The 26,427-nt window shown below is 33.8% G+C and overlaps 1 protein-coding gene across 9 annotated transcripts in view; it reads right to left on the bottom strand.

Moving 5' to 3' along the window:
- Window positions 1-26,427, bottom strand: part of NAV3 (neuron navigator 3) — a 772,754-nt gene that overhangs the window by 61,514 nt on the left and 684,813 nt on the right. For 5 of the 9 annotated variants that reach the window (XM_074325380.2, XM_088800952.1, XM_019753171.3 and 2 more), the window contains 8 exons: window positions 25,105-25,813; window positions 22,537-23,025; window positions 17,978-18,019; window positions 16,454-16,614; window positions 12,850-13,038; window positions 9,925-9,977; window positions 4,544-4,567; window positions 1,988-2,065 (listed from right to left, as the gene is read on the bottom strand). In XM_074325380.2, the coding sequence (XP_074181481.2) occupies window positions 1,988-2,065; window positions 4,544-4,567; window positions 9,925-9,977; window positions 12,850-13,038; window positions 16,454-16,614; window positions 17,978-18,019; window positions 22,537-23,025; window positions 25,105-25,813 (1,745 nt within the window). The remainder of the gene's footprint in view (window positions 1-1,987; window positions 2,066-4,543; window positions 4,568-9,924; window positions 9,978-12,849; window positions 13,039-16,453; window positions 16,615-17,977; window positions 18,020-22,536; window positions 23,026-25,104; window positions 25,814-26,427) is intronic. The other 4 variants (XM_019753173.3, XM_074325383.2, XM_074325381.2 and 1 more) reach the window with 3 other exon arrangements.

Raw genomic sequence — 26,427 nt, 5'->3', positions numbered from 1 at the left:
TACATAAAAAGAATAAGTTTGTTTTCAGCACAAGAACCAGTTTTCACCCTTTGATGGTCATATCAATACCCAGCTGAGAATACCTATTCCAAAGCTGTGAAAATAGTGTGGCATGCATGATTAGAGCAAAAGTGGTAAGTAGCCAATGGCTGACATCTTTTTAAGATATTTGCTCCCTTTCCAAACAATGACACAGAGTAGACCCCAGGACTGCCCCCCTAGGTTAGAATTAGGTTCTTTCACATATGCACATGTATGTGAGCCTTGGCAAGTATATATTATATCTATGTATTTATGAGTATATAAAAGAAAAATGTTAAACGGAAACACAAGAAATCAATAACCGTGAGTGGGAATGGGAGTCTCAGAGGGAAAAACAAATAATTCCTTTTTTATTAAACACTTGTTTAGTTTTCATGTTTCCTTTTTATTATAATATACACATATTATGTTTTAAATGGAAATAGTTTAAAAATTACTGTGCAAAAACCCAAATTCCATTATTGATAGCAGCCGCTTATTATTCCAGTATCTGATTATATAAGTCCACACAAGACACATTTACAAGATAAAACCATGAGTAACTGCTCAAGACTCCCGTAAATATCTTGACTAGCCGATGTACAGGGTCTGTCACTGAAGCTTACTCACTGCAGATAAATACAACCCAGTGTGTTTTGGCGTTTGCATTGTAATATGTCCTTGTAATATGTCCTAGGTACAAATTCAGGAACCCAGACAGGAGTGCTTTACACTACTATATATCTAACCTATGGTACACAATTTACAGTTGCTTTTGAACTATTTCTTTAAGAGTTATTCTTAGATACAAAATGTAAGTTAAATAATAGTGTTCCAGTGTTGCCTAAACAATTCTCTAAAACCTCTTATTATTTTTAATACCCTAAAAACATCCGTAAAAAACAAATACAGTCCATCCATATTAATTTGATTCTCCCAAAGTAGAAAAGATAAGATCAATCCAAATACAGTGCTAAACGGAAAACATTGTAAGTGAAGTGATTTACTTACATACTGTGAAAGCTATATTACACCATAATATTAAACCTTAAAATTTCTCATATTCAAGGCACACCCAGGGGGTCTACACCTGCTCAGATTTGCTATGGAGAGGTTAGTCTAGGAGCTAGGAACACCGAATGGAGAGCTGAGAGTGGTGAGGCAGGCTACAGGCCCAAGCTACACTAGTGGAACTGAGCAGATTCACGTTGAGTGAAGGTGACAGGACATATGGCAAAATAGCGGGAGCATCCTTACCCCTCACTATTGCTTCTAACGCTACTGTTCCTTAGGACTAGGCACAATGCCACGTGTTCTCCTTTTTTATTCTTCATCTACTTTGAGTATTCCCTGGCCCATTGAGAGCTCTTCAACAAATGTTAATATAATTGATGGTCTTTATCATCATGTTGGCCCTTCTCAGCAGCTAGGAGAAGGCTGCCAAGGTTGCTGAGAGAACTACATCTCATTTACAATATAGCTAAGATACCCAAGTTTAGACCTAAGTTGTTTTTGTTTGTTTGTTTGTTTGTTTTTGTTTTAGAATTAACTGGATGTTTAACTAATTGTCTTATAAGTGGTACTGAGGGAAGCAGGGTGCATGAATTTTTTATCTTCCAAAGTTAATCATTATCAATCCTAATAGTACTGTAGCTGTAGACAGTCTTATGTATGGGGAATAATAAAAATAAGAAAAGAAAGAATCCTTGTAGCTGTTCCCAGTATTCCAACCTTATTGGAAACCAAACACCATTTTAACCACATTATGACTCCTCATCAATCAATTGGGTTTACAATTTATTATCCAGTCTGTAGGAAAGTTTATCTTTATACGAGTCGTATGATTTAGTGACTTAACTCTGTACAATTTTGGACATTCAAAGTTTGTAAGACTGTTACTAAAATTATCCCACTTGCAATATAAAAATCTGTTTTAATATATCAAAAGAAGTAAAAAGTGACTTACGTTCGCTGAAAGTTGAGATGTGAGGGTAGCAACTTTTTCTTGTGATGCAACCAGCTCTCGCCGCAGTTTATGGATTTGCTGAATGTAATTTCAAAAAATCAATTCAATATGCTAGTAGATTTTAACTTAACACCAGAATTCAATCCAAGAAAGCAAATACTATAGTCAGCTCATTCTACCCCCACTGCATCAGCACCAATTCTTGAAAACTAAAGCAACGTGCAAAGTGGCTGCACAGTGACAATCAAAGGCCACTTATAAGAATAGGAGTAAGTCCCGTGTTCAAAGTAGGGACTCAACTCTGCAAAGGAAGGGATGTTTCCTTGTTCCATTTGCCATCCCTGGCTGACTCAAGAATCAGTTTACTTTCTTATTGATTCTTCTACCTCTAGCAAATTGTTATATTAAAATTCAGGTAGTAAAATCTTTTCTTTTTAAAAGTTAAATGTGCATATACAATTTTCTGAGTCTTTTTAGTGAAAAGTACGCCACATCATTTTTCTATCAGATTTTTTGTTGTTGTTGTTCGTTTGTTTTTCTTGGTTTTGTATGCTTATTTTAATTTCTGTAACTTGGCAACTCCTTAGAGCTGTAGACTATCCTGCAGTCACTGAAAGTTGGCTCTAATTCAACATTTAATGATTCCACATTTGAAAATAATGGCATTGGCTAGGCTTTTAATGACTAACACTCAGAGAAGCCTTTCCAAATCTTCATTATAACACACTTTATTCAGGGAGTTACTATAAGCTCAGGGCAGAAATGCTTTATAGATTATCCATAGCTTAAAAATAAGGGGGAAATCAATAATACTATGCAAATAACTAGGTAAACCAACAAAATAAATATGCTAAAATGTTTTCCTTTTTAGTTAAGTTCACACTGGATGAAAACTGACCCAGAAAAAGGTAAGGGTAAATATCATACTTAAAATTTTAATTTAAGCACTTTCACAGTTTAATCTGCATGTCTTATGCTGCCATTAAATATAAAGTAATTAATACTTTAAAGTAAAATATTTATAAATTGACAAGCATGCTTCTGATCTTAAGGGATTTTAGTTACTTAGATGGCAAACATTCTACTCTGATGGTTTTCATTTCTTCAAAAACAAGTCTTCTTTTGTTGTATATGGACTTTTGCAATACCATCTCAGTTTGAAAAAGCATTCTTGACACAGTTCATTAATTGTCTTTTTCCCCCCTTCACATTAGATTTTTGTAGAGAAAAAATAGTGGTCGATATTGAGAGACTCTAAAAAGGAAGTGAACTGGAAGCTGGAAGCAGAAATAGAGGATATTTTTATAATCTCAGCAAATGTAATTCCATTTCACTTTTGTCTTTTAAAAAGACAAAATCTTTTTAAAAGATTTTTAACAAGCTCCAGCTCCAATTAACTTTTGAGTTATATTCATACGATGACGGTCACAAATAGTCTCAGAAAGCAAAGAATCCATTTTATTCCTAAATCAAATTCAAAGAGGCTTTCTCAAATTAATAGTCCCTATCTGGTGATCCTATTGCCTTTAAAATATAATCCAGGAAAATTTAAAGTACTGTCAATTATTTTTTTTAAATCGTGACCCATTATGGGGCATCAGTGATAAAAGGGGAGTTGGGTACCTATTAATAAGTCAAATAGATGTTGCATTTCTATCCCTCAGTAGCTACATTATGATCAATGTTAGAAGTTTTGCCATGAAAATGTGATGCAAATACAAATGGTTTTTAAAAATATCATATTGACTTTTTGGTCTAGCGATTATAAAGATCAAATTGGTACAATCAATACTTTTTCAGTATTTTTAAACACAGCACAAATTTTACATTGAAGGCTAATAAAATGTGACTTCAGAGGAGAGTTTCTTTGCAGAGACTGTTGCCAAGACATTTATTTTCTCTGTGCTCTGATGCCTCAGTGTAAATTAATCAAATAGTCATTACTGCATTTTGAATAAAGGCCTAATTAAAGTCCTCCTGCTCTCTTTGGCCAGGATATCTCTTCTGCAAAGGGAAAGAAAAATAATGTTCTTTTCACGTTGCAATCTGATTTGCACATGACTGCAACCAAGTGTGTATTTGTGAAATGTGTGTGATTAGACCTAGATAAAGTGGTGTTTAGAAGTTGCAAAGTCCTGCACCAAACAGCTGAACTGGAATGCTGGTAGCTTGTGCTGTGGAGGTCTGATGCCTAAGGTTCAAGTTTCCTTAATTCTACGCAGTAAGTCTCACAGGCAGTGGGGACAAGAAACTCATAAAAAAAACAAAGATCTCGCGCATTCATTCATTCATCAAAGATTTAATGGCTGCTTACTACTAGACACTATTTATTAGCTGTTGAGCTAAGACTCCAATCTAGAATGTGAGAGGAGAGTTTGCTTATGAAAATTACCTTTCATTTTCTTTTAAGAGGAAATAGTCAAGACTTTTTATTAACTATCTTATTTCTATCGTTGGCGCTGTAATGTTATTGTATCACAGAGCCCTCTAGTGGCAGAAACACTCATTTCATCATAAATGGATATTAGAGCAAATATAAAAATGATACGTTTTTACCTCTGAATGAGCCTTTTCTTCGGCCTGTAAAAGAGAGAATGCAAAAGATATAAATAATTAATGCCAATTCATTTCACAAGTATATGTGAGTAAATAATTACATTGTGTATTTAAAATGTGATCTAACATAAGAATATAGTAAAATACATAATATTGTTAAATTAAAACAGTAAGAACAGGAACTTTTAGGATTGCAGATGAATATTCTTTATGTATAAACCATATAGTATTTTAAAAATATATAGTATTTGATTCATGGATATATATAATATGCTTTAAAAACAAAGGACATAATTAAAAGATAGTGTTACTCTAAGATACGGACCATAAGCAACAAAAAACAAAATAGTTTTAAAATTATGCTCTAAAAAAGATATAGAAAAAAATAAAATATTGGATTTTAAAAATTCAAATTGTAGGAAACGGATTCCATTAAATTATAGGGATCTTCAGGCAAGACTTAGGAGCCAGAATTTTATTCTGTAAAGATCATAAAGAATGCCAAATAGAGTTGGAGGGAAAATATTGACCTCTACTGATAACCACAGAAAATCAGGTTGTTAGTTTCTATTTCCTTTTACTTTTCCTAATAATAATCAATTAAATTTATTTGGCTGCAAGTCAGCAAAACACTAAAACATACAATGTGAAGGTGGTGATAAAAGTGGCCAACAAGCATCTTTAGCTACGTTGATATGGAAATAAGGATTGCTGTAGGAATTTGCAGGGTGTTTTGGCCTCAGCTGCCGAAAACTCCTAGCTCTCTTTTTCTTCTTTGTGCTGGGCTGCGAAATGCCAGAATATGAGTTATGTGCACCATTACATTAGGGAAGCTCTCTCATTCTGGAAAAAGCTGGAGAATGTATGATATCGCTGAGCGGTACAAGACTGCTCATCGCCTTGAGCAGATCCAAAGCTGAAAAACAACCTCCTGATTAATTGATGCAGATATTCATGAGCTACTTTTTATGTCTCCTTTTCCTCTGGAAATCATAAAATAAAACAAAGTAAACATCGAGAAATTATGTATAAGCACCTCTGCAGTTTTGTCTTTCTATATTGTTTCTACTCTTAAAAATAATGTATAGTTAGTAATACAGTGGTTAGTTAAAAGAATGGTTAAGTAGTAGAATCTGAATAGGCTTTATAAGAAAACTGTGTTTAAAAATAAATGATAACATAAAGCTTAAATATTTTAAATCGCAAATTTAGTTTTTAAGTGAAGGTTTTATTTCTTTTAATTTTAATATTTTCACGGTTTCATATAGTTTGGTTTTTGAATCATAAGTAGGAAAGATTGTAAAATAAGAATTTCATAAAATCAAAAGAAACTGGAGGTTGTTTGCCTTAAGACATATTTACAAAGACAATTAACTATGACTTTTGAGTTTCCCTAGTAATTTGCATATTTATTGCCAGTTTATTCTGCCCAAATTCTCCTTCTAGGCTTGCTAAGATTATATAAAACTGATACTTAATAAACAATTTGTGTATTTAAAGCAAACGGTATATGATTTTTTTTAAACAGTCAGGAAACAATCACATTTTTTTTTCATTAAGAATGCCCTGGATAAGTTACATATACTTGTTATAAGCATAATTATTCCATATGAATTCCATATATACTATATATTATGACTTTACTCATTGCTGATTTTTCAGAACTATTTTCTTCTTTCATCTTTGCCTTCTTTCATAGCCTTAGTTATGAATGCTGGGTAGGTGTTACCCTAATGTTGAAGCATTGAACCAGAATAGTAATATTATTTTTTTTTTCAGTGGATTAGGCGTGGGATTAAAGATATCATGATGGAATGTGTTTACATTTTATTTTTAAATGATGGTATTGAAGCAGGCAAAATGTCCCGAAGGATGGTAAACAATATAAAACACCTTTTCTAAATAAAAATATATCAGATGATTCTTTATTCTGTAAGCTATTAATTGGCCATTCATTCATCCATTCAAACTTACTAATTAATAAATATTTACTTTAGTATTAGCTATGTGTTAGTAAATATGCTAAAGAGATCCACAGTGAACAAAACATGGACCTTGCTCTTATTAAACCAACACAAATTAGATTCCAAGTACAAATCAGGTTCAATAAAGTTAATACACAGTCAATCAGAAAACTACAACAAAGATAAAAAATGTAAATGCATACGTAAGAGGACCAGGTATTTATAATTTAAAGCATTCTGAGTACTAACAATAAAATCAAATAGCCTTCTCAGGTTATTTTTTCTTTTCCAACATTTCATAAATATATGGATAATGAGATATATGTCTTTCCTATGAGAATTGCAACAACACAATAATAGCTAACAACCCAAACTCAACTTCACGAAGAGATGGTGGAGGCTGGGACTTGCCTGAAAGCACATGTCAGTATCTAAAAGGGGCAATGCCAGATGACTGTAAACCTGGAGGAATTTCATTTCAGTGTTTTTGCATATTCTGGTTATTTTTAAAATAGTTTTAAAATTGTAATTTTAGATAAAAGCTCCAGATTGCACAGTGTTGGTTTGGATTAAACACACACACACACACACACACACACACACACACACACACACACACAAACTCTGTTTGTCAGAGGTAATATTGGGCCTATGATTTCCAAGCGATGTACAACCTCCCTAAATCTTTCTGCTCAGGAATTGTAGAAGGTGATTTTTTACAAAACTTTTTGCAAGATCCATTGTAAAAATTTTACCAAACTACAATTGGTAGAGACTTTTTTTTTTAATTCAAGTTTACTGGTAGAGACTTTAATAAAGCTACATATGAAGAAAGAATCCTTCCATGGGATTTGTTAGATTGGTGATTTTACAGGTAAAGGTTCTTTGCAACAACCCATCCTCATTAGCTTGCTGTAATATTTTTAAGTAAAATATATAATTTCATAAATTGCATAAATGAGTGTTAGAGTAAATACGTTTATACTCATGTTTAATAAGAGCAATATTTTACCAAATAAGAAGAGCTAGTGCCCAATCTTCTTGCATAAAAAGGAAACTTTTCCCTCCTAAACACTAATTATTTTATAAAGGAACACCACACACAGCTGTGTTAGCTGTGCACTGCATAACTTCAAAAAACGCAATTACACATAGACTATGATGTACATGGTGCATCTTAGAATGATACACTTTATACTATTTCATAATTTATACCACATAATGTCTCTGGTCTCCTCTAATTATTGCAGAAAAACCATGGGATAGATGTGTCTGTTGTTTTCCAATTTTATGTTCTATGTATAATCCAAAGAAATTTAGCAATTTGCCTGATATCATACAATAATTACTAATACAGTAAGGCAGGAATGCAAATCAATGGACTCTTTATCCATAGTCCTTAAGAAGGCATGAAAAATAATGATAAATTGCCTTTTCACTTGGTTTGGAAAGCACTCTCACAAGTATTTTATCATTACCAATTAAGTCTCAGTGCAAGATAAGGGAGGTTAGAGACAGAATGACTCAATCACCTCTGATTTTTCTCATTACTAGTCCTCCAAATATGCATTTTTGAATTGTTTTTATTATAGGTTATTTGTCAATTAAAGTATATAATTTCCATCATCTCTAATATTATTTAAATTTCCTAATTTCCTAATAATATCACCTTCTGATGTGGCTTGATGACCTTATCCATCTTTTTCACACTTAACACAAGGACCCAATTCATCTCTAAATGTTGGCCTACAAATATGTTTATAGTCTCTCTACTTTAATCTGTTTCCATTTCATATTGTACTAATATAATACTTCTCATTTATGCTTCCTCATTATCCTTATTATTTTGAAATATCCTATCTGCATATGCCGTGTGTGTGTGTGTGTGTGTGTGTGTGTATGTATAACATATCTAGAATTTTTAAAATGTATTCCCTTTGTTCCCTATAAACCTGCAATATTCAACACAGTAGCTGCTTGGCACATTTGCTTATTTAAATTGAAATTAATACAATGAAAACTTCAATTCCTCTGTCACACCAGATACACTTCAAATACTCAATAGCCACACGTGGTTACTGTATTAGACAGTGCAGATATAGAACATTTCTATTATTACAGAAAGGTCTATTGGCCTCTGGTAGATACTAATTAGCCATCTCTTTTTCTTCAACCCATGCTTTTTTTTTTTTTTTTTAATTCTTGCCCTTTCTTAGCCTTCACGAAGGTAGTTTTATCCAAATGTTGCATTTGTATATATTTAAAATATGACTATAATGATGTTACATCTTTTGACATTATATAAAGACTCCAGTTGCAATGGTTTCATCTCCCAGATAAGCAGCAGCACTGGCCCAACCAGAAGAACTCTAAGTCTTCACATATTTCTCTTATTCTTTTTTTCCAATACATTTTCACATTTCTCCCTTCTTTATCCATTAGCTTAACACAGTAGATTTATCTAAACATTAACAGTGATTTCTTCATTTATAGAATCTTTTGGCAATTTTAGTTATTAAAGGGAGAGATAGTAAGAAAAATATTGTCTTTGCCAATAACAGTCTGGTTTTGAGTAACTATGTAAAGCAATAAATATGAAGATAAAGTTATAAAAAGGGGACATAACATTAGAACCTAATGAAAATGAATGAAAAAAATTAATATTTCCCTTAATGCTTAATTGCTCAGTTAACAGTTGAGGATGTGAACTTTTCATGAATTGTTCAATGCAGGATTAAGGATTAAGGATTATTCATAGTACCCAAGTCTCAGTAAAATTCAGTAACCTAAATATTACTCACTCTTACCTAAGCTTAAAGGAAACCTCTGGTAAAACATAAATTCATGTAGACTATTTTATTTTAAAGATGACTTACATTAAGTAGGCATAAAACTCACATTGGCAAAAATGAAATATATTTTAACATACTAGGAAAATAATTTAACACATTGGCATTTCTCTCTTAAGAAATCAAGTTTGAAAAATCGTACTTTATTTCAGATGATTATTAAAAAATGTCTAAGCCTCTGAGGTCTTCATCCTTTGGCACAATCCTCTCAAAAAATTATTTTTTAAGTACAAAAATAAAGTGGAGAAAATATGGAAAACTAGACAATGTTATAAAATTATAGTAGAGCACAGGACATGATTTCAGGGATTCCAAGTTATACCCCAACAGATTTTATGGAATTAAGTTTTCCTTCCACATATCGATCATAATGAGTACACAAAAGTCAAGTGGAAGCACGGTAAGCAGACCACAAAAGAGCTGGTAGAGCACCTGCCAGCTTTTCGGGTAGGTAGTAGCTTAGAGCACGCTCTTATTTCACTCTGCAACTTCTGTGTAAATGTCAATCTATTTAATCATTTGTGTGCATGGCAAAGGCAGAAACGTTTTCTCAACAGCCAATACTTACTGTAGAGTAAAGAGAAGACGTGCTGGAGACCAGTGACAACGAAGAGCCATGAACTGGAGAAGGCAAAAAAAGAACAAGAGGGAAAATAACGAAGTCTGCTCAGAAACACGAGGCCTTTACTAAAAAGTGAAGAATGGAGAAATAAAATAATAGCTGCTAGGTATGAGAGTCTGAGAATAAGTCTGTTACCATTTTTTGGAGGTCAAATGATGAGACATGGAAAGGTCCCATACTTCCCCCTAAAGTACCTTCCTTATCATCTCATAGAGAGAAGTTGACAAGTACAAGCTCTTCAAGCATGCTTTGCACATACCGAAAACTACAGTACACTCCCACATAATTAATAATCAGAAAGTCATGAAAATCTGAACTAAAATTGCCATAAATTAAAAAAAAAACCCTTTATGTATTTCATTTATTTGGTTTCATTTTTATACAACAAAGATCATTTTCAATATTTTTCCCCGTGTACTTTCTGGGAAATAAGCATTTTACCCAACTTGCTAGTTCAACATTATCTGTGATGAATTGATTATGCTTTTTAAAATACAGAATTACTGTGTCTTTTGTACTTTCAGTAATAGAAAAATACTTATATCATATTAATAGAAAAATACTTATACCAAGGTGGTGTGTCACTGAAGTTAAGAATGAAAATTGCATACTGTCTTTTATCTAGATAATCAAAATACCATCTCAAACTATTAATGGACTACTTTATGTTTCTACGCATCCAATATTTTAAGCCCAAAAAAGGGATAAAATTGTGCTTAATTATATTTGTAGGAAAGTCCTTCTTGTCATTGTGAGACAATAGAAAATTATTTCTGCTATTCATCCATTAAACAAACATTAGTTGAGCATACACAATATGACAGCCCTTGCTAGATCCTGGGACTACAAAAATGAATGTCTCTATCCTAGGAGCTCAAAAAGAAGTAGGAAGGTACTCAACTAAAAAGATAATTACAATAGAGTACTACAAGTACTATCAAGGGCAATGCATTGGATACTACATGAGCACACGGGAAGCATAATACTTATATATAACCTGGTCAGCAGAGAACTGGGAAGTCTGTGCAATACTACCATTCTAAGAAACGTGCAAAATTCCAGTCATAAAAAAAAACACACCACATTCTTTCAACCAATAATAACACTGGTATGAACTAGTATGTTGTACAAGAAGGAAGGAAGACAATGAATCAGGAGATTCCATTTTCAATCTTTTTTCGATGCTTACTATTTACTGTATTACTTACAATCACTTAATAATTATAGGTCTATGACTTTATAATTTGTGGCTTAATTTCCTCATCATTCACTGTGAGCAGTGGTCAGGGGCCGCCAGTAAAGTCCCTTTCATTTTTCTAGTCCATATAATTCCTTGATTCTAGACCACAATTTACAAAAGTATAATAGTTCAGTATTCCATGAGCGGCCATCCAAAAGCCATCTTGCCCACTCAGCCTGGCATTCAACAATTCAGATTATTTAATCCTCATACATGGAAAGCCAGAATTTCCCAGCATTCTATTCATAAATGAGGTACTTGAGAAAGCCTTCAGTATGCTTAGAAAAATTTTACAGTATTATAAGAGGCCTATCCATGAAGAGTGGGATAGAACCGTTTCAGAAAAACAATGACTTAACATTTAAGATTAGTTACACTTTTGTCTATCTACACTACATCAATCATACTGTCAGGGTAGAGTTCACTCTCTGTCACGGTGAACTTGGTGGTTGGATTAATATACCCCAAAGTAATGGCAATTGTGGTTAACTGATTTAGTCTCAGCACCTTAAATGTACCATGGTGACCTTAAAACCATGAGCTCATTTTCAAAGCTGCCTATATGCCTTTAGTCAGAAAATACTTTAAATAAGAAGGTAAGAATAGTTAAGAGAGGGAACAAAAGTATCCTGGACTTTAATTTTATCCTCATGACAAACCTGTGAAATCAGAGATGCAGAGATTGGGGTAATAAAGTTAGGAAAATTTGCCCAAATTCATACCACAAATAAATGGATGACCAGAGGTGTAAGCACTGGTATGTTTCAAGATCTGGAGTCCTTTCTTTTATACATAATTATTAACGACTAGGATAGTCAAGCTGATTTTATGTTTGATTTTATTCTAATCAGTTTGAACATCTAGATTTACTTTTATTAATATTTTATCTTTAGCTGATATGCTTTATGGCTGCCACAATTTTCCTTTATGGGTACTTAAAAATCATTCATTAAATCAAAGAGGAAAATCTCTCAAATATTATCAAATTTGATACTTGAGGTTATATAGTTTAGAAAATTGTATGCATTTGAACATTAATTAAGCCTCCTGAGTTTTTCAAATAGATTTATTATAAATTTTTCACCTAGAACTTTACAACTACAAAGACATTTTTTAGGACAAGTGAGAATTTTATTGCACTGAATAAGGAAATGTCACTTACAAAGCAAAACATAGATACAATATGAATTTGAAGATGATATGATAAAAACTAACACAAGAGGGAGTTTCTGAGAATAAAATTTGGCAGCATGTGGTAGTTTCATAAGATAATTTTTCTGCTTCGTATGTCTCTGTGGTTCTTTAACTGAAGTGTCAAACAAGACATTCACTCTGATATTTGATCCATCAGGGCAAAGGGTCTCTAAAATTATGTGAACACTGAATTTATTCTGAACTATTCTATAGCCAAGCATTCATCTAAACAATTTGTGGCATATTTCCAAATGCATAAAGAAACAAAAGGTAACGCAGACGAAACTGTCTCTAGGCTTCAGGGCTCCTCAAATGAGAATTACACTTACTCATTTATTTACTCTTCAGGAATCCTTGGGCTGTGAGTGATGTGACAGTTTTCATCTCAGAGTTAAATAGAGTAACTTTGTCTTTATTTCCTACCCCCGCACGCCTACCTTCTTCCATGCTGTCTCGGAATGAGCCCGAATGACTGATGGCACGGGGCCTTTCCTCCAAAGATGTGGCGCTCCCACAAAGCTGGGAGTCATCATAGAGATCGAAGGAAGAGTCTTGGGCTGGGATGCTGTTTGAGCGCATCATGCTGGGCCCAGGAAGGTTAAATTGAGATAGATTGGTTGGGCTCACTGAAAAACAAAGCACACATAGCCGATTATTCTGGGGCTTGGATGATGAAAACAGTAGGTTGCTAGAAAGTGAGAATGTGACCCCAATTCTTATAGAAATATGAATTTAAAGGGTGCTGCTATTTAAGGAAAACTGACTCTGCCTCTGAAATGTTCAATAAAAGTTACAGTGGAGTCATTCCTTATTTCTAGCACTTTCATGACAAGCACTGTATCAATTTCTCAAGCAATATTAAACAAAACCTGCAAGCCACCACTACTGTTCATGCTAGAAATATAAGAACATGGTATTTTCTGCTGACCTATATGAAGATAAGAATGTCATCATAGGGTCTGCAGGTTTCTTTTAAGAGAAGACTACCATTACTTTAATGTGAAAAGCAAAATCGAAAAAGAAAAAAATACAAGAAATCTCAATTTCCCGAGAAGATCCTTTCGAAACTTCCAGGCAAAAAGTTTCAGTCATTCCGAGTTTTGATGTAGGCCTCTTCCAACTCAGATTCTATGCTTCCATGAGTATAGATGAAAGGGGTTAATTCTGAATACTTTAAAGGGTGAATATAGAGATGGGGTAGAAGGGCACTCAAGCTGTGGAAGGACCTTATAAGCAAAAACATAGAAATTTCCCATACAAAGGTGTTTAAACATCACTTGGTATACAAAAGGGTCCATCAAATATATAGAATTTGGAAGTACACATTGATAGTAATGTTTCTACATGGCAACCCTTGGGGCAAGCGAAAAATGAATCTGAGCAATTATGATCACTCATGGAAAGATGACAATGAGTCTCACCAGCTTTCAGATGCCTCACCAGAACTGTGATCAATAGCAAATGAAGATCATCCAAAAACGTATTTGGTTTACATAAGGTATATTCAGGTATGGTTTCTTTAGTTGAAATGGTTTCTATTATAGCTATCATGCCAGTAACTACACACAAACCAGTTTATTTCGGCAGTAGCTTATAGTAGTTTACTGATAGAGACATAATTATAAAGATTTTAAATTTCTAACGTTTGTGATATGTGATTTCTTTTACAGAAATATTTCTAAAAATTTTATGTATTAACATTTTAATGGCTATAAAGATAAAGAAAGCATGGATATTGCAACTGCTAAATGTTAGTAATAGTCATTTATCTACTGCTCAATCAGAAGAGATAACTACCAAATTGCAAACAAGCAGTGACCTAAGTAAAATGTAAGATGATGCTATCCATATTCAAGTCAAATAGATATGATTTATTTAAAAAAATTAATAATAAAGTAACTTTTATTTATGATTGTATTTTTTTTAATAAAATTATAGTTGGCATTCATTATTGTTCAGCTTCAGGTGTACAGGGCAGAGATCAGGCATCTACATCGTCTCTGAGGTGGTCTCCCAAATGGGACACGTGTCTATCGGATACCCTACAAAATCTTTACAACATTATTGATTACGTTCCCCAAATTAATTTTCAAAACCCCGTGGCCATCTTGTGGTTACCGACTGTTTTCTAATCCCCTCACCTTCCCCCTTATAATACCCACTTTCTTTTTGAGATATATAATCAAAACTCTTCAAAAATAATTTTCATGTTTTTAAAATTGGTCAGTTTTTTCTTTTGTAAAATAACACAGCATCAGGGTCTCATAACATCTGATTTGAAAACAAATATACTTATAAAGTCTGGGTAGGCATATGAGAGTATGTTGATGTGTGTGGGAAGGTCTTCCTTCCTTTATACGTCCTAATCGGTGAAAATGTTGGGGGATATGAGAATACAGACAGTAAGATCAGTTTGCAATCTGCAATCGTGTCTGATAGTGTAAGACATGCTTTCCAACAAAATGATGATGCAGCTGAGACTATCAAGTCTTCTACTCTGCTGAGACATTGCACACATCAGAGCAGTCATTCCTCATAACACGACCTAGGTATTACGAATCCATTCAACAGAGAAGAAAATCGAGGTTAAATGACTTTGCGAAGGTCAGACATAGAAAATAAAGGTTTTTATCCAGATAATACTGGAATAGATGAATTTAATCAGAATAAAAACAATGGGAAATAATGGAGTAAAAAGTCAATTAGTTAAATTAATGGCAATGAATGAGAACACTAACGGGAGACGTGACATACCTAACAAACTCATAGCATTTTGATGATTTGGTTTTGTTTCAGATGTTGCATAAAATTAGATTTTGTTTAATATTCCTATGGCTTTATAAAATATTTTCAATTCATTTTATGACACTAGCGTTTTAAGTTTCTTGCTCTTTCATAACTACAATTCACAGTAAATAAAAGTTATACTATCTTTTGCCATTATGAGGCAAAAAATTCTTATCACTGCAGGTTTAAAAAACAAAAACTTGGTATTTGATATGAACTCATTAGTTCATATGGAACCATGAAAAAAGCTATTATTTTTCATTGTTAGAAGCTCTGGTTTCCACAGCAGGAAGAGTTAAAACAGAAAAGACATAGCCTTGAGTGTTCCAACAGAGCATAAAGTTGAAAAGTCCAAATTATTGAAGAATGTGGACAATCTGTGGGTCCATTATTAGGAAAAAAAAATTCAAGTACAAAGAGAAAAATAATGCGAATAATTTATATATTACTTGATAGAAATCTATTTTTAATAGCATTGGATCTATGAAATGATATCTAGAATGTTTAGACTTCTTTCATTTTTTTGTCACTCCTGTGTTTTCTATGACATTTATACAAATGATTTTATAATTCATGCAAATGATATTAAGCACAAAATAATGCAATGCCTAAGCTACTTAGTCATTTATTTTTCATTGCATTTATCCAAAAATGTTCACAAGGTATTATCTTAACAGAAATTCTCATATTCATTTTAGGGAGAGTTTTAACTTTAAAATGGTAAAAGCAATGATCTCAGAGTCATAAAATCATATATTTTTTCTTCATAATTATTTCTGTTTGCTATTTTTCTACAAATATATGATTTGTCTTGTTACAAGGATTAAAAAAATACTTTAAAGAAAAAATAAGGAGATGTTTTACTCATTTAAGAAGAACTCTGAGAAAACCCCTAGGCTTGAAGTCAGGTGTTCTAGAATCAATTGCTGCCTCTGCTTCTTAAAAGTGGTAGGATTTCTTTTCAAGTCACATGTCCTCTATGCCCCTCAGTATCCCCAACTATAAAATAACTTATGTCAAGTTGTTGTCATGAGCAATAAACTGCATAGTGTTTGGGAATTATTTCACGAACAGTAAGCAATCATACAAATGGAAAGCACTGTTAGGGTCTTTATCTCCTCTTCAAATGAATCACTTTTTTATGGAGCAATACCAGGGCTCCAATAATTTTTATGGAGAAATAACAGAGATGTAAACACAGTGAGGGTGGGTGGTGCAAGGAACGAGATGACATTGAGGTTTAGAATATTTTACCCAAGTTCGAAAAGTGGTATTTTCCTGTTGCAGAAGATGACATGGCAGAAGGGGAGACCAAAGGGGACTGGCTGCCGGTATCCTGCAGCCCTCCAGTTGAATGAGAACGTAACCACTCTTTGCCCTCTTCTTGGTTGGCCTGCCGAGATGATGGGGTATATCTGCAAAACAGCACAGCTAAGACACTTAAGCATATCTAAAGAGGCAAGGCAATACCAGGACAAGGAAACAATTGAGAGGAGCTTACTATTCAGACTGAACAACATTTTCAAACAGATTGAATCTATAATTGCTTAGTTCTTCCAGATGATTTGACACCATCTGTTTGAATCTCACAGGAAAAACAAAAGAATTTTGAAAAGAAAATTATGCTTTGTGAGATACGTAGTTGAAAATCATAAGCAATGAGCAGGCAGCCAAGTTAATTGAGAAGGACTCAAAAGCACAGTGCTTGGAGGAATGTAAAAAAGGTAAAAACAGACTAAAAATGGTGGACAGTGGTAGGGCCAGAAGCCAATGGAATTGGAGTGATGGTCACAGAAAGGATAGGAAATGGACATAAATTAACCTCTTTTTTTTTTTTTAAAGGACAAAATATTTATTTGGTTAAAATGCCACTTGACATCATGTCTGGATTTTATTTTTAAAAAAGGATGGAGAAATGTTCTCATTTTATTAGAAAATACATTTCTGGAACAAAATCATGAAATGGAATAATTGCAAGCTGTTTGTTATTGCTAAGGAACTGAAGAGAAATGGGATAATGTGGAAAGACCTATTTGGCCAGTACTCAGTTTCACCAGTCAGTAAATTCTTAGCACGAAAGAGCAGTCGACTTCTTACCATGTTTTAGCTCTATTAGCAGTTCATTCTATATCTTCTCCTCAGATAAAAGTATGCAATAAAGTATGGCCATGAATTAAATTTTCATTTCATTTTTTAATGATGAACTGAAAAGCTATTTTGAGATTATGTAATACTAGACTAATTGATATTTAAATTGATGGGATAGATACTTACAGTCTTGAAAAACAAAACTCTTTTGAGTTTTTACCAAAAGGATTAAGTATTCATACCTTAATACAGTATTTATCCTCTGATGATGAAAATATGTTTTCCTTGACTCAAATCAGAGCTTCCTTTCAACAGTAACTGGCCACATCTGTAGACTATATGGGTTTTGAGGTTTTGCAAGCATATGCCTCCAAGATGGAAAAGTTAGGGAAGTTAATTTTAATTTTCAGAAGTGAGTTCTGCATTCTGTCAAAAGTTGCTGTCCCCCAAAATGGTATTTACTTTATTGGATTTAATTTATTGAGGCTTGGTCTCTATGAGCATCTCTACTTGAGGGCTATCTCACCTACTCCTCAGACCTGAGAAAACATCAAGATTAAAAGTGATTTTATTTCATCCTCAATGCCAGGTGCTTCATTGCGAACACACAAAGGAAGAGGAAGAAAGACAGCACACAAAGTTTATGTAACAACAGAGAAAGGCAGCAATTGTGCTGAGAGAAATATATACCTTAATCCCTTTTTTGGTAGTGTATTTCTGTCAAGCTGCATGCTGTTAAAACAAAGAAAACCCCTAAGGACATAATGTAAACAAAACTTCCAAATTACACATCCAATAAAAATGTTTCTCTGTATGAACTACACAAAATAAACTTTTTGTAACACATGTTTAATGCTTCACTGTTTGGAAAAGGGCAACCAAAAGTGACCAGACATCCACTGTTGCAACACACGTGAGCTCATTTCTAACCCAGTTCCATTCCATTAGAGAGACAGAATTATTAAAAGATAGACTAAATCATATTTAGCATAATTCCTCTCTAGACTCTATTTACCTAATGTTATGGTTTTTCCCTCCCTATGCAACTGACTAGACTTCTGCTGTGATTTCACATGCAGGGGAACCATAGAGGTAGATCTGCTCTACTTAAGTGACATTGACAGGGTTCAATGGACAAAGAAGATGTAAACTCAGTTTAATACTTATTTTTGTCTTACATTATTTTTAATAAAAATAAAAGCAGATTTACTCCCATTTACGCATAAGAAAAGAACAGTAATATATAATAAATATCTGCTTGAAATGTCTCTGCCATATTTATTCAACTATTTGAATGAAATTAGACTATGCCATTTTCAGAAATTATAAATTAGGTATTTAACAGGCTATAAGTTTTATCAGTCTCTCTATGAAGAATTCTCAATTGCTTATAGAAAGGGGTGAAAGAATGTGTCTGGAGAAAATGAGAAATGGCCTCTGTAAAAATAAAGAGGTTTTCAACAACTAAGTGGGACAAGTCTAGGCATTTACATTACAATCTCTGACATGTGGACAACCAAGGAATAAAATTAATTTAAATTTGCAGAATTATAGTTCTCTTCTATTAGAAACTTAAATAATCAAAATTAAATACACCGGTTATGCATAATGGGGATGATATAACATGAACGCAAACAAATTGACTTGAAATTTAATCACTCAAAATCAAAGCTAAAATGTTTTCTTCTGTGTTACTCCATTATTTAGCACTGCAATAGAAAGCATCCAAAGAAGGTATTATACAACTTTATTTATTGGGAGAGTCCATATAAGGTAATTACTATATTCTGTAGAGGCCAGTTATAGTATATATCTTGACTATAGAAATATTTTCTTCAGTAGTGTGGATAAACAAACAAAAAGGACTCACACTGAACAAATATGAGGAACCTTTAAATATGAAATAAATTGTGCTAAAGCATTAATGTGGTTATAAGTCATTTTAAAGAGTATCTCTTTCATGTGTGTAAATTTATCAAAGTTTAATATTGCAGAGGAAATTGAAAATATTGTTTTGCCAATGTTATCAATTGTATAGAAATATGTTTATATGACGCAGGTAATTTAATGAAAGAAAATCAGAAAACATATATTTAAATTTACCAACATAAAACTTTAAGTAGAAATATTTTTTTGAATCTGAATATTATTGACTTATCCTGTAGACAATTTCCACAAACCCTGAACTGTCACAAACTCATACACCTGCACAGGTCAGGCAGGCAGTGGAAATGAGTGAAGTTGGGATTTTGGTCAATAGTCTGAAGTGGACTTTCCTGTTTGTCTCAGGCCAATAGATGCTGTGCAGGAAAGTGAAGACAGGGTTACCAGATCTGACATTTAAAGACAAAGCAGACCTTCTGAAGTTAGTTACTACTTAAATTATTTTTCAAGTTTGGTTAGGTCTCTCTCTCTCTCTCTCTCTCTCACACACACACACACACACACACACACACACACACACACACACCAACAACAGCAAAGAAAATACATGTGAACTGGTTATGGCCCAAGGATCACCAATGATCTAGAGCAACTAGAGGGAAAATTGTTAATGAACTTATTTTATTATTTGTTCAGTAAAGTATTTATTATTTTATTATATTTTATGATAATTTGATGAGAAATACCAACAAAAATTAAAATCTTTATGAAAAACTATTTAATAGTACTAGGATATTAATATCAATAAAGTATTCTGAAATTGTTACTTGGTTATCTATGACATCTCTGTAATTACTTCGTCTTAAATATTTACACTTTTAGCACCCTTTCTTTCAGGTATGGCTCTTTGGTTTCCTTAGCATTCCCAACATTCTGGTGACTGGTTAATTATAATTAAGCCAGGATCTTGGATAGGATCTAATTTTCTCTTCAATAGTTCTTGAATGTACTTTAAAGGATTAGAATAAACTGCTATTGCTTTCAATTTTGTTCGCAAGAAAGAAAAAATACAACTTTTTACATCAAAAATTATTTGAATACAATAATTTAGTGGAACAAATTAATACTTATATACTATACCTATGAAGGTATTTTACTTTTTGCAGTTTCATATTCATCAATACATTTTGCTAAGAATCAAGGGCAAAACATTCACTTATTCAAAATTAGTTTATTTAAAGTTAATTTTAGAAAAATTGTTTATCTTTCTATTTTTAACATTAGAACATTCCCAATTGTAAAACTGGTCTATTTGAAAGACTGAACAACAATAAAAATAAAAATAAAAACATTGATTAAAGGGAATAACTGGATATTTGCTAATCAATATACTGAAAATGTATATTAATTTCTGCTACAATATAAATCAAGTAAAATATCAACATTGCATTTATTTTATATTTATAAAACTATCAATTTACCATCTGATTTGATTTGTGGGTTACCTGGCTACAAATAGTTACTTGAGTTTTTAATCTGAATGCCAAAGAAATATGTTGTTGGTTAAATGGTCAACTTATTGAAGTCATGTTTAAGATTAAAAATTAGTCAATATTTTGGAGTGTGATTTTGGTTAATAAAGAATAACCTATTAGCAATGTGCTTGGTTTGGTTATAAAAATGTTAGTTGGATTCCTCACATATCAGTACACATTCTAAGATACATTCATTAAAACTATAGGTTGTTAATATATTTTCAATATAATTGGTTTGTTAGAAGTTTTAAAAATCACATATGAAGGTACCCATTTACCTTGAAAGTGCTGAAACTCTAAGCTACTATAGAAGCCTAATTTCTTAGATCAAAAACTAAATGAAACAGTACTTATATCAGTGTTTCTGTATATGCAGCTGATATTTACATATGCTGTCTGTAATGACAACATCAGAAGGGAAATGGATGCAAGTGCCTGCATTTTAGTTTCTGACACCCAGCTATTTGTCTTATTCTCCTGACACAGGATTTTTTTTTTTGAATGAGGGAAAATGTATTTTGTAATTAGCAGTCCACCATAAGAAGTATAAAATATCATTGTTACAGTTAGCTTTAAAATTCTTTTATCAAGCGCAAGTCTTATTTGGATGGCTGTCCACATACCATTGTTAAGTGGCAAGTAAGGTGGGATGGCAGCAATATTTTGCTCTGATTTGCATTTTGCAAAGGCAAGAGAAACAGGGAAGAGCAGTGGGAAATCTTAGCTTAAGGGACAAATGATACACTGGAGTGAGAGTCTAGGAAAGGGCTTTAGTTGATGTTTTAAAAAAATAATTTCGGGAGTAAGGCTGGAAGTCTGGAAAAAAGGCATTATGTCAGCATCAATAATAGACTGAACAAAAGTTTAGTGAAAGCTATCAAGTATTTTCAGAGACTAGTAGTGCTTTCACAAATAATACAATTAAGGTATGTGGCCAAGACTGTTTTTGAAAGCTTAGGTGTGCCAAGAAACAAACAGCATTAACTTCATTAGGAAAAAAAGTGGCAGTTTTAAGACATTTTCCTGGGAGGAAGAGTCAGTGCTAAAATATCTGAGAAAGGAATTTTGGGGGAAGAAAGCTACAGCCATTTTGGTCAACAGTGATGTTTTTTGGTAAGTATATTAGGTAAGGAATGCCTCATTATGTTTTCCATTTTGAACAGAAAAAAAACAACAACCCAATAACTCAGTAAACCAATGGGAAATCCATTTAATGTGATTCATTTTCAAGAAGCCTATTAAAAATGCCACTGGTGTTACTATAATTTTCTCTAAGAATTCATATCAGACAATTGATTTTTTTCTTTCCAATTCAACTAGAATTCCCCAGTGATTCATGTGCTATTTTTCCATAGAAGTGCTAATAAAGCAAATTCACATATTGCTCACAGCATAATTGTAGAATCCATTTAAATTTGGTCTTTAAAAATGCTTCAATTATCATAAAGAGGTGTGTTGTCCTGGAGCTTAAGCCAAATTATTAAAACGACTCAAGGAAACATCCTTCAATATATGAACGCATGCTTTGAATTTTATTCAAATTGCCTATTGGAGATATATATATATATATATATATATATATATATATATATATATATATATATACACCTTCATATGGAGAAACTTAATTATCCAATCATCCTATCTGTAATGATTTTTTTCTTCTGCAAACTTGGTAATAAGAGCAAAGAAAAGGCCCGGTCTCATCAATTTTGTCCCTTTGAGAATGGGCACTCCAAAGGAAATCAAGGGGATTTCATGGGGGAGGGGATAGGCATGGAGCTGGGACGAGGGGGTGGGGGCTTCATCAGTGCTTCCAGGAAAGCTCACCTTTCTGAGAGAGTAGATCTCACACTACCCGTTCTCACGAGCAGGCTCTGAACCTCGTGAGTGCCTGTGGTCAGTCCAGACAGGGAGCCATGATGGCTGAGGGGAAGGTCAATAGACTCCGAGCTCGTATGGAGGCTAGTCATGGACTGGTAGCTCGGAGTGTCCTTGCTGCCAGGAGAGGAACTGCTCAGATTGGCGGCCCACACGGGACCCCCAGATGTGAAAGAGTGCACCGATGCTGGGCTGGAAGCCAACGAGTGACTTAAGCTTATAACATCTGTAGTTAGGTCTGAGGGTTTATTGAAGAGCGGGCTGCTGCTGCCACTTAGCCCACCAGCACTGCCCAAGCTGCCCGTACCAGACGACGGTGAGTCCAGACTGCCTTGGCGTGCTAATGTGGTACTAGGACTGGGCATGACTGAGGAGGATTTCACACCCTCAGTATTAGGTGCAGAGGCAGATTTGCCACCTGCCTTGGCCCCAAACAACCTAAAAGAAAAACAAATAACAACTTCAGTTGTTCCAAGAAACTAATATCCACATTAATATGTAGGGTTCAGTACACAGAGCCAAGTGTGCTTTGGCGTACCCAGCGACCAAGCACTTCCTGCCTCTATGTTAATGAACTTGATAAGCTTGAACTTGTTCAGCTACTGCTAAAAATCTCTCCTAGCACCATAAGGGTAAGTCAATACTGGGCTGCCACCCAGGGGGTGGGGGAAGTGGGCAACACAAAAGAAAAACAGGCATGAAAATCCCTGGCTTTCTTCATTTAAGTGATCATGAGAATCTTTCATAAAAATCAAGGCGTTTGACTGAACTTGCTGTTACCTATTTATAGAACCATTATAATGAAACAACTTCTACGCATTCGATATGTAACAAACATTTTTTCTTTCTTCTTCTTTTTTCTTTTTCTTTTCATTTTCACATTTGGTTCAAAATCTAGAAGGAATGCTTAAGGCAAGGTTTGGGAGGTTATGTTGCGTATTTGGTGGCCTGAGTGACTGTGGTTAGAAACAATATCAGACACTACCGGCAACAAGTCAGTTTGTGTGTATTTCCTCCAAGAAAGGCCAACAGTTTTATGCCAGTTTCCAGTGCTGTTCAAATACGTATTTCTATTAGTAATTTGAAGCATAGTTGGTGCTAAGTTAGATGTTGGAGCTTAGTTCAGAAAACATTTTAGTTTTGTAATGAAGATGATATAATCAAATTTATGTAAATATGGAAATAAAGTGACATGAAGTAATGGCATAATGATTACTAAGTAAGTTGCAATGAAATCCGTATTTCCTATTAGTGAAATATTTTACGACGAATATGAGAAATTGTTTCATAGGTAATGGGCCACTGGAGGGCACTACTGCTTTTACTTAAGCGACAGAAATATTTACTCTCACTACAAGCCATAGTTTATTCTTTCCAATGAGAATCAACATTTCAAAAATCCAGTTCTTCAGGATTGATATTTCTACTGAGAAATATACCCTCTAGGTTTTTTAAACAATCATGTATTTGAAATTGCTTGAAATGTAAAAATAAATGTTTAAAAACCTTTATTTCCCAGAAATCAAGGTTCTTTGCATAATCAGTATAATGAAGACAAATATTAAAAATACTTAACATGTAATGAACTATAAATCATCCTCTTATTATTTCACAAATGAGGAAACAGATCCAGAGAGGTTTAGCTATTTGTCCCAAGTCTTTAAGTGTATGTAATTTCCTGTCACTTAAGACATACTGGTATTTAAAAACAGTAATATCTTAGAGCAGAACTCCACCTATTCAATACGAAAGACAGTTTCAGTGTAGAAATCAAGTCATGCTTCTTACTAGAGTCATGTCAAAGAAACCTAATGAAGGGGTAGAAACCTAGTCGATTCCTTAGTTATCCTATACCGACCATCTTATTGCTTTCAAATTCTGTCAACCATATTGTACCTTGATTTTCATAAATAGGTCAAGATATGATGCTGTACAAATTCAGGCACTGTAATCTATTACAGGAACACAACTTCATCTACCTTCAGGACCATCAACTCATGAAGAGCCAGCAAGATAATGAACATTGGAAATGAAAGCCAGTGGTCATGAATCTCCATTTTGCTTTATTTTTAATTGTGGGAAGAAGAGATGGAAACCTATGGATATGCACAAGCTACTATTTTATTTTTTCACTATGTCTAGGAATTGCCATCTGCTTTTAAGTCTCTTACAAATGTTTGTGTTACTAATAGTACAATAATAGTGAAACTGAAAAATTTGTTCACTTCTCAAAATGAGCACCATTTTATTTTTGCTAGCTGTATATACAATCAGCTTCTTAAAACTCATTACACTCAAACTGAATAAAAGAAACTAAGATACATGTATCTTAGAAGATATATAGTCTATCATATTATATGTATATAATAGGATATATATAATACATATGTACATATTATACACATATAATGTATATGTATATACTATATACATATAATAAATAGAATATAGGACACGTATTAATATCCTAAGATACAGCATTTTGTATTGTTCCAGCATCATTTTATGCATTCTTACCTTCGAAATGTAGGTGAGGCGATGTCAGGATACTTGGATCCTGGCTGCCTGAGCCCTTGTGTTCCACAGGCACTGGCAGAGGTGGGGCTGGATTTAGGGGAACCTGACAACGAAACACTCTCTGAATCTGAAACTGCTACTTTTTCCTTTTCTTTGTCTGTTTGGTTGACAGTAACAGGACTTGAGCGCCCTGACCCAATCTTAGTGGGTTCTCTCAGTTTCGAGGTGGTGGCACCAGCTGACTTGCTGCTGACATTGGAATCAATACTGCTGGTACTGGATCTGTGGCCACCTCGGCCAGGAATGCCACTGGTGCTGGACTTCGAAGGGCGGGGCAGGCTTCGGTACTGCAGAGAGGTCTTTGAGCTAACGTGCAGCACAACATCATCCTGATTCTGTGAACCATCCAAACTGGTTTTTCTCCCTGCATTTGACTTCCCACCAATGGCGGCAGATTTGGGGATTTTCCCCAGCGTTGCTGAGCCACTTGATATGGTTGCTCCACTGCTTGTGATCATAGTAGATGATCCTACTCCACTTGGCTTCTTAAATCCAAAAGAGCCGGGGGCAGTGGACCTTCCAATGCCCGAGGGGGGCTTTTTCCCCTCATCTCCACTGCTCTTTCCCGCATCTGAAGGAGACCTTTGTAAAGACGATCCTTTCAGGGGAGTTTTCCCTTTCTCCGAAGCTTTGGCGTCATCTGTTTTCCCTAATCGATGAGAAATACACAAATTTACTTGTCTATACATTTTGATTTCATAAAATTTCTTTAAACAGTGTACCAAATGTGGATATATCTTTATATTACTTCAGTACCTATTTGTTGTTTTAGATCTAAATAGGCGTGCACTCTAATACATTAAGTAAAAAGCTACAAAAATACGGCTGTTAGAGAAATGTGATGGGAGATCAGGAGATAAATGAAAACATAATTTTGCTATTTATTACTATTTTATATCTTGCAACTCTTCCTTTATAAGGATAGCATGTAATCTTATCAAACTGAAAGCTAAAAAGAATTCATTTGAATATCTGTGAAACAATTATTTTTGGAGTACCTTGTTATATCAGTACCTCAGGTGGCACTATTTAAAATTAGGCACCATTTAAAAAATAAGGAGACAATCTTAAGAAAAAAAGGATGGTACAATTTGGCAGAATTCTTTCACAAAGTCCAAATCACAAATGATGTTACTAATCTACAGCACTGTAACTCACTAGGTTAGTGTCACTGATCTCATCTCTCAGAGTCAGTAGTGAAAGTTTGTGGCATACTTTACATAAATATTCCAAACTTTCCTAAGGAAGTCAGAACGAAAGCAA

Source organism: Rhinolophus sinicus, chromosome 1 (assembly GCF_057876585.1).
Source record: "Rhinolophus sinicus isolate RSI-liver-muscle chromosome 1, RSI-T2T, whole genome shotgun sequence".
Classification (NCBI taxonomy): domain Eukaryota; kingdom Metazoa; phylum Chordata; class Mammalia; order Chiroptera; family Rhinolophidae; genus Rhinolophus; species Rhinolophus sinicus.
This window is presented reverse-complemented; position numbering and strand designations above follow the sequence as displayed.